Source organism: Hippopotamus amphibius, chromosome 3, assembly GCF_030028045.1.
Source record: "Hippopotamus amphibius kiboko isolate mHipAmp2 chromosome 3, mHipAmp2.hap2, whole genome shotgun sequence".
Lineage (NCBI taxonomy): Eukaryota > Metazoa > Chordata > Mammalia > Artiodactyla > Hippopotamidae > Hippopotamus > Hippopotamus amphibius.
Window position 1 is genome coordinate 161,441,399 of NC_080188.1, and position 12,700 is coordinate 161,454,098.

A 12,700-nucleotide genomic window follows, 5' to 3' on the forward strand; every position below is an offset into this window, starting at 1 on the left:
AGGACCTCCACAGGACTGGGGAAAACAGAGACTCCACTCTTGGAGGGCACACAGAAAAATGTGCTCACCAGGACCCAGGAGGAAGGAGCAGTGACCCCACAGGAGACTGAACCAGACCTACCTGCTGGTGTTGGAGGGTTGCCTGCAGAGGTGGGGGGGCAGCTGTGGCTCACCGAGGAGGCAGGGGCACGGGCAGCAGGGGTTTTGGGAAGTGCTTATGGGTGTGAGCCCTCCCAGAGTCCGCCATTAGCCCCACCAAAGAGCCTGTGGGCTCCAGCACTAGGTGGCCCCAGGCCAAACAACCAACAAGGTGTGAACACAGCCCCACCCATTAGCAGACAAGCAGATTAAAGTCTTACTGAGCTCCGCCCACCAAATCAGATTAAAGCTTTACTGAGCTCCACCCACCCAGCCCTACCCACCATCCGTCCCTCCCATCAGGAAGCAAGCACAAGCCTCCTAGATAGCTTCCTCCACAAGAGGCAGACAGCAGTATCAAGCAGTATCAGCAGTATTCTGTCTTGTGGAACTGAAAACCACAGCCACAGAAAGACAGAGAAAATGAAAAAGCAGAGGACTTTGTATAGATGAAGGGACAGGATAAAACCCCAGAAAAACAACTAAATGAAGAGGAGATAGGCACCCTTCCAGAAAAAGAATTCAGAATAATGATAGTGAAGATGATCCAGGACTTTGAAAACAGACTGGATGCAAAGATCGAAAAGTTTACCAAAGACCTAGAAGAAGTAAAGAGCAAACAAACAGAGATATGCAACACAATAACTGAAATGAAAAATACACTAGAAGGAACCAATAGCAGATTAACTGAGGCAGAAGGGCAAATAAGTGACCTGGAAGACAGAATGGTGATCATCACTGATGCAGAAAAGAATAAAGAAAAAAGAATGAAAAGAACTGAAGACAGCCTAAGAGACCTCTGGGACAATGTGAAATGCACCAACATTCGCATTATAGGGGTCCCAGAAGGAGATGAGAGAAAGGACCTGAGAAAATACTGGAAGAGACTATAGTTGAAAACTTCCCTAACATGGGAAAGGAAATAGCTACCCAAGTCCAGGAAGCACAGAGAGTCCCAGGCAGGATAAACCCAAGGAGAAACATGCCAAGACATATAGTAGTCAAGTTGACAAAAATTAAAGACAGAGAAATGTTATTAAAAGCAACAAGGGAAAAACAACGAATAACATACAAGGGAACTCCCATCAGGTTAACAACTGATTTCTCAGTAGAAACTCTGCAAGCCAGAAGGGAGTGGCATGATATATTTCAAGTGATGAAAGGGAAGAACCTACAACCAAGAATACTCTACCCAGCAAGGATCTCATTCAGATTCGATGCAGAAATCAAAAGCTTTCCAGACAAGCAACAGCTAAGAGAATTCAGCACCACCAAACCAGCCCTACAACAAATGCTAAAGGAACTTCTCTAAGCAGGAAACATAAGAGAAGAAAAGGACCTACAAAAACAACAACAAAACAATTAAGAAAATGGTAATAGGAACATACATATCGACAATTACCTTGAATGTAAATGGACTAAATGCACTAACCAGAAGACACAGACTGGCTGAATGGATACAAAAACAAGACCTTTCTATATGCTGTCTACAAGAGACCCACTTCAGACCTAGGGACACATACAGACGGAAAGTGAGGGGATGGAAAAAGATATTCCATGCAAATGGAAATCAAAAGAAAGCTGGAGTAGCGATACTCATATCGGATAAAATAGACTTTAAAATAAAAAATGTTACAAGAGACAAGAAAGGACACTACATAAAGATCATAGGATCAATTCAAGAAGAAGAGATAACAATTATAAATATATATGCACCCAATATAGGAGCACCTCAATACATAAGGCAAATGCTAACAACTATGAAAGAGGAAATGCAAGGCAGAAATAGAGACACAGGTGTAGAGAACAAACACATGGACACCAAGTGGGGAAAGCGGGGAGGGTTGGGGGAGAATGAATTGGGAGATTGGGATACCAAATTGTACACTCTAAATATATGCTGTTTGTCTGTTAACTGTATCTCAATAAAAGTTCTTAAAAAAAAAAGTTCAGCAAATAAAAATCGATGGTGTTCCTAAACATCAGGAATATTCAATTACAATGTGTAGTCCCATATGTTACCATTTATAATAGCTACAAAAAGGTATTTAGGAACAAATAAAAGATGTGCAAAACCTATATGGAGAAATTTATGAAATACCATTTTTTGCTTAAAACTACCTTATTATACATGTTTTAAAATACTTCTCTACATGCATTACAGAATATCTTATCAGATCCATTCCATTAAATAATACTGTTCTCAACATAGCAAGCACACAGCACTCTTATAAACATCTTTATTACAGATGTTTATAAAACACCATTGGAAGACATTTTGAAAAACCCAAAATAAGATATAATATGTTCACAAACGGGAAGATATGTATTGTAAATGTGGCACTTTTCTCCAAATTTACCTATAAATTAAATGCAATTCCAATCAAATCCCCATAAGATTTTTCAAGCAATTTTACAAGTTGAACCTAATAATTCTTATGGAAGAGTAAAGGGCCAAGAATAGGCAACAAAATTTAGAAAAAATTGCAAGGTATCAAGACATTTTAAGTTACAGAAACTTAAAGAGTGTGGTAATGGTGCAGAGACAGCTAGTGAGACTCCAGGGGGAATTCCCTGGTGGTCCAGTGGTTAGGACTCTGCTTTCACTGCTGAGGGCCCAGGTTCAATCCCTGCTCAGGGAACTAAGAGTCCGCAAACTGCTCAGCACGGCCAAAAAAAAAGAGAGAGAAAGAGCCCAGAAACAGACCCCTAAATATATGGAAGCTTAGTATATTAGAGAGTGATATAACAAAGCAGTGGAAAAGAGATGGACTATTAAATAAATGACGTTACAACAATTGGCTAACAGTACGGTAGAAATTAGATCCCTTCCTTATAAAATTTTTTAAAAAATTCGGTTGGACTCAGGACCTACAAACATGATAATCAGAAGTCTATAAATAAAATAACAAAGGATCTTCATGTCATTTAGATAGAGGATTTCTTAAAGACACTGAAAGAGCATTTATAATGGAAAAACTTTGGTAAATCTGACTACACTAAAAGTTATGTACATATAAGATCACTATAAATAAAGTTATAAGACAAGCCAAAAATTGAGAGCAAATACTTACAGTGCTTATAACACAAAAATTCATAATGTGTATGTGCATGTGTAGATGTACATATGCCTGGGTATATGATTCTTAGAAATGAATAAGGAAAGTTCAAATAACCCAACCAAAAAATGGGCAAAGAATATAAATAGGCAACTCACAGAAGAAATTTTAGGGTCAAAAAACATAAGAAAGGATGCTCCATCTCACTTTAAATATTACTGAATGCCCATCAAATTGGGGGGAAAAAATACAGAAAGCGTGACAGTAATAATGCTGGCAAAATGTAAAGAAGCAAGAACTTTCAAACACTGCTCGTGGGACAGTAAACTGATACGACTACTTTGGAGAGAGAGTAAAGCTCAAATGTAATAAAGCTGAACAGAGACAAACGCTGTGGACCTAGAAATTCTGCTTCCAGTAACCTACCCCAGAAAATCTGTGGCATATTTACACTTTACAAGGACACAGAAACATTCACTGTAATACTGTATATAACAGTAGAAAAAAAAAAAAAAAAAAGAAAGAAAGAAAAAAGAAACTAAGTGTCCCTCAGTAGACCAATGGATTAATCGTGGTGTATTTATACTCAGGAATATTATATAGAAACTAAATAAATAAAGAGAGATGTATGTATACAATATTGAGGGGGAAAATATAAGTAGTAGAATGATATGACTGGTATGATACAATTTATGTAGAATTTTAAAACAAATGCCATACATTGTTTATGGATACATCTATAGAGCAAAAGCATAAAAACATGGATAGGAAGGATCCACTAAGCTTGAGAACAGTGGTTACTTCTAAAGTAAGAGGGAGTGGAATTGGATGATAGAAGGATACAAAGAAAGTTTCAAGTGTTTCCATATCTTTTAATTCCTAAGAAGGTCTGACCCAAGTTTGGCAAACTATGAATAGCGGTTAAAAGTAAGTGGTAGGTACAAAGATGCTCATCATTTTATACTCCATGTTTTCTATATGTCTGAAATATTTCAAAGAATTTTCTTAAAAATGAACAATGCCTGATGTATATGCAATGTATTAGAAGAAAACAAGAAATGGAAGACCTTCAGAAAAGCATGTCTAGACATCTTGGCTAGAGTGATGGTGACCCAGATTAGAGGTGGTAACAGAGAGGTGAAGAGAAGTGGATGAACGTGAGATTACATTTGGAAGGGATAATTTGTAGGATTGATTGATGGATGGTATATGAAGAGTTCAGGAGAAGAATGAATCAAGGTTGACTTCTGATTAAAGCAGTATGTAGGTGAAGGTGCCGCTTACTCAGATGGGGAAAACTGAGAAAAGAACCAGTAGGAGGGCATGAAAGAATCCTGTTTTATGTTCATCTCTTATTTCTACTCAGACAAAAGCTCTTTTATGGGAAGAATCTGTCTTCTTTATCTCCATATCCCCTAAAGTACCTAACATAACTATGCCAAATCATTGTTATACACATTGCTTAAGTAATGTGTTTTGAAAACCAGACAACCTTTCGGTTGCGGAAAGTGTCAGCTTTCAAATGAACTTGATGTCACTTAATATTCTAATAACAAACAAACAGAAAAACTTCCAAGAAGTTCCCCCAAAAGTTTTCCCATGGGGACTTACTAGGTGGCACAGTGGTTAAGAATCCGTCTGCCAATGTAGGGGACACAGGTTCGATCCCTGCTCTGGGAAGGTCCCACATGCCACAGAGCAACTAAGCCAGTGCGCCACAACTATTGGGCCTGTGCTCTAGAGCCCGTAAGCCACAACTACTGAGCCCATGTGACACAACTACTGAAGCCCGCACACCTAGAACCTGTGCTCTGCAACAAGAGAAGCCACAGAAATGAGGAGCCCTCGCACCACAATGAAGAGTACCCCCCACTCGCTGCAACTAGAGAAAGCCCATGTGCAGCAACGAAGACCCAACACAGCCAATAAATAAATAAATAAATTTATTAAAAAAAAAGTTTTCCCATGCAATTTATTCAGATTTTTAGGTTCTATACAAATTTATGCTTTCTACTTTCCTCCTACGCCATTTTAATTAATTTCATATGATTTTATCAGTTGAACGAATTATGAGCTATGTAGTACTATAACATGTACCACTATAAATGGGACTGGATTTATAACAGGGTTATATTACATAGCATCTCCTTATAAACTACTACTTATGTATTTTAGTTACAGTCTATAGAGCCCCTTATCTCATGTGATTCATAACAACCTCAATAAGTAGGTAGGACATTTCTGTAATATTTAGTGAGAGCTGGAATTCACACCTACAGCATTAGGCTCCAAATCTAGAATTCGCCATAAAGAAGCTGAGGCTTGAAGTCAGCTGACTTGCCCAAGGACATCCAGCTAATAAAACTGTAAGTTAATTTTGCTGTGCTTAAAGAGCTCTTGCTATTCTAAGCTTATAAGCATTATGAAAAGGTATAATGACAAAATCTCAAAATTTATCCAAAAGGTAGATTCTATTAATAATTACTCCTTTGCTTACGTGTAAAGTCAGAATCATTTGACGAAGACTTTTCTACCAATACTACATAACTGCAACGGTAGTAAGAAAATCATATAGACCTTCAAAGGATCGTTTAAGTAAACCTGTTTTCCCTCCTAAGATAAAAAGGTTACCAAGTTTCTTAGGAGGAGAATTAACTATAGCTAAAAAGTAATGAGTATATTGTGATACCACAAGTTTCAATTACTATTTTTATGTTGTTCAAAACCAAAACAAGTATATGTCAACAACTGCATTTTGGCAACTAACTCTTTTTGGTGAACCAAGACAATTAACTGTTAGGTCCTAGGTCGATTTTTATTGTCAAATACAGTGAGTGCTGTGATTTTAACCAATTTCAGAGTATCTTTACTTCCCCCACTCAGTTTATCCCATTAGCTTGGGACACTTAGGAAGGGCAAGGGGATGTGTTAGAAAGTAAATCAGAATTCAACAAAGGTAAGGTACTCAAAGCCATAAGTACAGAAACCCCATACAAATAAATCAGGACCTTACCTGTTTTACTAATACTTCAGAAACAGAACTTTTGTATGCCAAAGGCAAATTCCAAAAGATCTCTTAGGAAAACTGTTACAAATTTTTAAATGTAAGAATAGAGCCATTTAAAAATATATATGATCCATATTTTTAGCACTGTTAGTTCTATTGCTAGATTTACAAAGTTTGTATTAATTTTATTTCTTTCTGTTTTGGAGGATGTACCTAAGTGGAAACAGAATTGAGTTCAAAGGCATAACAAGTGTACACATCTCTTCTTAAGCTCAACATCACATTTTTATTGGATTTTATTCCATAAATGATGAGAAACCAATGATGGTTATCACACTGAGGAGAGACATCATGAGTGCTTTAATAGTATAACTTTGGCTGTAATGCAAAAAATGGGTAGTATGATATCATTAGAGATGGGAGGGTATTATAATAGAAGTTAGAGACAAACAAGGCATTATAATAGTCTAGGTCAAGAGACTGCTTAATAAAGGTTCAAATTCCTGGGTCCTAGCCCTGGAGATTCTGAGTCAGTAGGTTTAGAGCAGGTCCTCACAATCCTAAGTGAAAAAAAGAGCTAAACACTGATGACTGGAAGTGAGTCAGAGCATCAGAGGGAAGATATCCTTGATGATGAAACCTTTAAAAGAATATCAGGAACTTCTAAAAATTACAAGCTCATGCTTCACTTCTACCATAAATAGCTCACCTGCATCAGGGTCATATTTTAGGTCCAATTGATGCACAACAGGGTGGTACTGCTTCTAAACATAAATTAAAACAGATTTAATTTAACAACTTAGTCACTCATACAAACATTTTCTTCAGCTAATGGAAGCAAATACTAGTCACTAGTACCATTCTTTTGCAATCCCCCTCCAAAAACACAAAACAACAACAATAACAAAACCCAAATTAGATCCTGTAGGGGAGGGAGGAGAAAAGAAAAGATCAAACTAAGTCTGAATTATACCTTTTATAGTATTGCCACCTACTGAATACACTAAGACATAGCAACATAAAAAAGCATAACAAAAGCAATCAAGCAAATTAAAGGCAAAGAGACTGAATCTTGTGTTTATAAAGTATAAGACAGCTTCCAAATTATGAATGGACTGTTTTTCAAAAGTTTAAGACAAATGGTTAGAACTCAGAACTCATATCCCCACAGAAACTGTTTTAAAAAGTTATAGCACACTGATGCCTATGTACATATCCTGTGATACACTGGGACTGTGGTAGCAGAACTATAAGAATAGGATCTACACACACACACACACACACACACACACACAAAAGAAAAAGAACAGGATCTACAATTCAGGGAAAAGAAAGAGGAAAATGTCTCTTCTTTCTCTTGCCCAAAGCAGCAGGAGCCAAAAAGGTTTTTTGGTTTGTTTTGTCGCTGTTGTTTTTTAAAAAAAGCTGTCTTTAGTATCCTCAGCCCACCCATTTTGCATCAATTTTTAAACTTCCACAGTAGTACCCCACCTAGGCTGGCCAACTTCCTTTCTTTTATGCAATACTGACTACCAGGTTTTGTGGGGTTGGAGGGGAGGAAGGGTAGCAACAGGGAGAGAGCTAATGGAAAATAAATGTATTTTGAATATTTTTCCAGAGGAAACTTTAAAGTGGATGAGGGAGATGGAGTGGGGTATTTCTTGCAGGACTGACTTCTATGGAAGAAAAAACTGAAAAATTTTGCTTATAACTATTTGTTCTCATAAAATGATACTAAAATTGTTTTAGATAAAGTACCTGCCTTCACTCTCTAAAGCAATTCCTGAAAATTTCCTGAAAGGAAAGCAACCGGAAAATTTATATGTGAAAGTGTGCTAACTTCAGAAACTAAGGAAAAACAGTAAAGCACAACTGAAAGCAACATGTATGTCTCACTCCAGAGGCAATGCCATTCCCAGCAAACCTACTTCTGCCTCATCATGATTTTTGGGGCAAAACAAATTACATAATTCACAAAGCAAATTTCAGTGCTATAAACAGGTAGTCAGTTCTTCATCATCGATTTAACTAAAGGGTCTTCGAAAATACAGAAACATATACAAATTAGGTGCCAAACACAAACGAGAGATAAAAGGAAAAGACTTAAAAACTAAATCACTTTTTCCTTCCTGGTCTCAGAATTAAGTCACTGTCAATCTTTCATCTTCAAATTGTATTTTATTTTATTATCAGTTGTATTCAAAACCTAGAAGAGGGAAGTTTTACAACAGAAAAACAGTAGTAACTGAGGCAGGAAAGACAAAGAAAATGTCATTTATCTCCACTTGGATCTTATACCTTAATTTTTTAATTGTAGTAAAACAGACATTACATAAAGTTTACTATTTTAAAGGTAAATCATCTTACCAGGATTTCTTGTTTTGCTTTTATGATTTTGATGACACATTCAAGGATCTTTCTGGGATACTGCTTACGTTTTGTGGCTATATCGACTATGATTTCATCAAACTGGTCTTCAAGGACTTTGATATCAGAATCTATTTCAAAGAAAAAATATCAAAAAATTCCTTAAAATACATTGTTTATATTCTATATGAAAATGTAATATAAATAAACCAAATTTAGAAAACAAAAAACTTAAGGAAAACAAATATGGCAAGTTAATGCACGCCCCACTTTGGTGACTGATTTATTTATTCATTGAACAGTCAATTACTTACTGACCCCTATGGGAAGGCAAGCTTAAATAAGAGAAATACAGAAATGAACATAACATAATTCCTGTTCTCTGAGAGCTCACAGTTCACTGGAAGAAACAGGCAGATAGCTGCAAAATAACTTAATACATGCAGCAGAGGTATGAACAGAATGCCATCAGGACAAAGAACAATGGAACACTAACGCTGCCTTGGGAATTTAAGACTTTAAAGAGAAAGTAACATTTGAGTTGGATCTTGAAATATAAGTGTAAATCCACTGCATAACAAAGGCAGGGAAAAAAATAATAGGGAGAAGCACTTGAGGCAGAGGAAACTGTAACTGCAAGATCAAAGAGTCTTTGGGAAACAGAAAAAGTTCTAAATGGTTGCAGGATAAAGTATAAGGAAAGAAGGATGATAATATATAAAAGAGCCACACTATAAAGCATTTAACATCAGTGATGCTAACAAGTTTTCACTTTACCGTGTGCTGAACCAAGGCTGTGACAGCAGCAGTGAGTGGAGTAGCTAGATCTGAAACAGGCACAACTGGATAAATAGTAGGAAAAAGTAAGACTTTAGAGTTTCTCTGATTTGGCTAAAACTATCTTATCAGTTGCTCTCTTATGTTTTAAAATACAATTGACCCTTGAACAACGTGGTGGTTAGGGGCACTGACCCTTGATGCCATCAAAAATCCAAGCGTAACTATAGTTTACCCTCTGTGGAAACTTTATAGTTTCCACATCTGTGGATTCAATCAACTACAAACGGTGTTGTACTGTAGTATGTATTTGGTGAAAAAAAAACCTGTATAAGTGGACCCTTGCAGTTCAAACCTGTGTTGTTCAAGAGTCAACTGTACTGATTCTCACTCTGGGAGAATGAATAATCACCTGGGGAACTTGTCAGAGTGTAGACTTTTTTTTTCCCACTTTTTATAAAACAGCTTTATTGAGGTATAATTGTCATACAGTGAACTGCACATATTTAAAGTATACAAGTATACAATTTGACAAGTTTTGACATATGTGTATACCCTTGAAACCACCACCACAGTCAAGATAATGAACATATATATTCACACCCAGTATCTGGCCATAAATATCATAGGTGAATTGCCCTAGTGTTATTGATGTTATTGCCCTGCCTATGTAGTTGCTAATTCATCCCATCTTCTGAATTTAAGCCAGAGTTTATGGACATAGAGCTTGTATCAAATATTTAATAACATATTCTCATTAGCATTGCCTTGTAAACAACCAGTAATCCCCCTTGATCCATGTTAATGAGCCATGCATTGTTTATTCTAAATAATTATCTTTCAACATTTGTTATTAATGGCTATTATTGTATTGTGATCTAATATCACAATATGTACAATTTTGGCTTTTCTGTAATATAACTTTTTTGTGGCTTAGTATATGTTCAGTTTTTGTAAATGATCCATTAGCTTTTAAAAGAAAGTGCATATGCTGCTTATTTGGAACACACTTGGCATGTCATTTAAATACATAATAAAGTATTAAAAATAAAAGATAATGAACATAACCATCACACCTAAAAGTTCCCTCACGCTCCCTTGTAATCTCTCCCTCTTGCTCCCCTCAGCTGTTCTCTATCGCCAGGCAACCACTAATCAAATTTTTGTCACTGTATTCTAGTTTTCATTTCCTAGAATTCTATATAAATGAAATCATACAGTACAGACTCTTTTGTAAGAAGTGCAGAAATTCTGATTCTCAGTAGAGGTCTCTGGAATGGGGCCCAGAAATTAAGCACCCCAGATAAAATGAATGCAGGGAATACATCGACCTTACTTTAAAAATCTTTTAAAAAGTAGCAAATATTAAATACTCGTAGTTAAAAATACTAAAGAGCTATGTCCTCAGCATAACTGGTCTTGCATCAAATGTGTTCTGCTATGTCAAAGTCTATGATAGAAACACAGCTATTTATTTTATTGAGTAGAGCTTCATTAGGAAGAAGTCTAAAACATGTTACGTATTTTTGGAACATTCTGAGACACTGCGGACATATACAGCAGCATAAATATACATATCAGGTAAAGATTAATGAGGTACATTGTGTATGATCTTTCATTCACGAAACAAATATTCACTGAGTCCAACTAAATTACTTGAGACTATTATAAGATAGAGTCATTTCTTAACTTTGAATACTCATTTAAATGAGTAGCCTTCCTTATATTTTATCATTTAAAAAGTTCAACCACTAGCCTGAAAGGAATATTGTTACTATTTCGCAATCAGTTAAGAAAAACAAGTCTCCCAGCTAAATCGTCTATGTAGAGAAGGAAATGGTTTCTTAGCGCCACCTACTGATAAAGCTACAAAACTGAAACGTATAAATTTGAGCAGGGAACTTGTCCTTAATCTAACATGCCAAGTACTGAAAACAGAGTGATGAGAAAAAAATATATAATCCCTGCTCTCAAGGAACTTATCTTTTAATTCTTAAATGTGTCAGGTCCAGCTTGCTGAATTCAAGTCCTTACAGAGTACAGAGGCAGCGAGGAAGTTGATTTCACTTCTATATTCTTTCATTTGTTCACTCATTTGTACAGTGATCTCAGTGAACAAAAGTGACCTCTGCCCTTGTGAAGCTTACTTATTGATTCTATGTATTAGAGCAGACACAAATCCTATTAATTCTATCTGCTAGCCATCTCTCAAACCCATCTTTTTCTCTCCTTTCTTAGGGTAGGTCTTCACCATCTTTTGCTGTATTACTGCAATAACCTCCTAAGGTCTTAGAGGTTCTCCCTTGAATTTCTCTCTTCTCCAGTTCGTCCCCGACACAGCCAGCAGTTAGCTTTCTAAAACACAAACTTTTTCTTGTTATAGTAGTGCACCCTTATCTGCGGTTTCACGTTCCACAGTTTCAGTTACCCATGGTCAACCACAGTATGAAAATATTAAATGGAAAATTCCAGAAATAAACAATTCATAAGTTTTGTCAATAAACTGTGCACCATTCTGAGTAGCAAGATGAAATCTCACTTGGTCCTGCTCCATCCCACCCAGGACATGAATCATCCCTTTGTCCAGCCTATCCTGCCCATTAAGCACTTGGTAGCCACCCTGGTCATCAGATCCACTGTTGCAGTATTGCGTTTCAAGTAACCTTTATTTTACTTAATAATGGCTCCAAAACACAAGAATTGTGATGCTGCAATTCAAATGCAGCAAAGAGAAGCTGTAAAGTGCTTCCATTAAGTGAAAAGGTGAACATTTGCAACTTAATAAGGAAAGGAAAAAAAATTCAATGCGGAGGTTGCTAAGATCTATGGTAAGAATAAACCTACCCACGAAATTGTGAAGGAAAAAGAAATTTCTTCTAGCTTTATTGTCGCACCTCAAACAGCAAAAGTTACAGACACAGTGCATAAGTTCTCAGTTAAGATGGAAAAGGCATTAAATTTGTACAAGATATTCTGAGAGTGAGGGAGAGAGACCACATTCACATAACTTAATTACGGTATATTATTATAATTGTTCTATTTTATTATTAGTTATTGTTGGTAACCTCGTTATGCCTAATTTCTAAACTAAACTTTAACACAGGTATGTATAGGATGGATAGAGAACAGGTCATACTGTATAACACAGGGAACTATATTCAATATTCTGTGACAAACCATAATGGAAAAGAATATGAAAAAGAATATACATATATGTATTACTGAGTCACTTTGCTGTACAGAAGAAATTAACACATTGTAAATCAACTATACTTCAATAAAAGTAAAAACAAAAAAAAAACAAACACATAGTATATATAGGGTTCAGTACTACCTGAGATTTCAGGCATCC

The 12,700-nt window shown here is 36.2% G+C and overlaps 1 protein-coding gene across 2 annotated transcripts in view; it reads right to left on the reverse strand.

Moving 5' to 3' along the window:
- NSL1 (NSL1 component of MIS12 kinetochore complex) overlaps positions 1–12,700 on the reverse strand; it is a 41,672-nt gene that overhangs the window by 22,834 nt on the left and 6,138 nt on the right. For both annotated transcript variants that reach the window (XM_057726972.1, XM_057726973.1), the window contains exons 3-4: positions 8,572–8,702; positions 6,914–6,968 (exon numbers count right to left, since the gene is read on the reverse strand). In XM_057726972.1, coding sequence (XP_057582955.1) covers positions 6,914–6,968; positions 8,572–8,702 — 186 coding nt within the window. The remainder of the gene's footprint in view (positions 1–6,913; positions 6,969–8,571; positions 8,703–12,700) is intronic.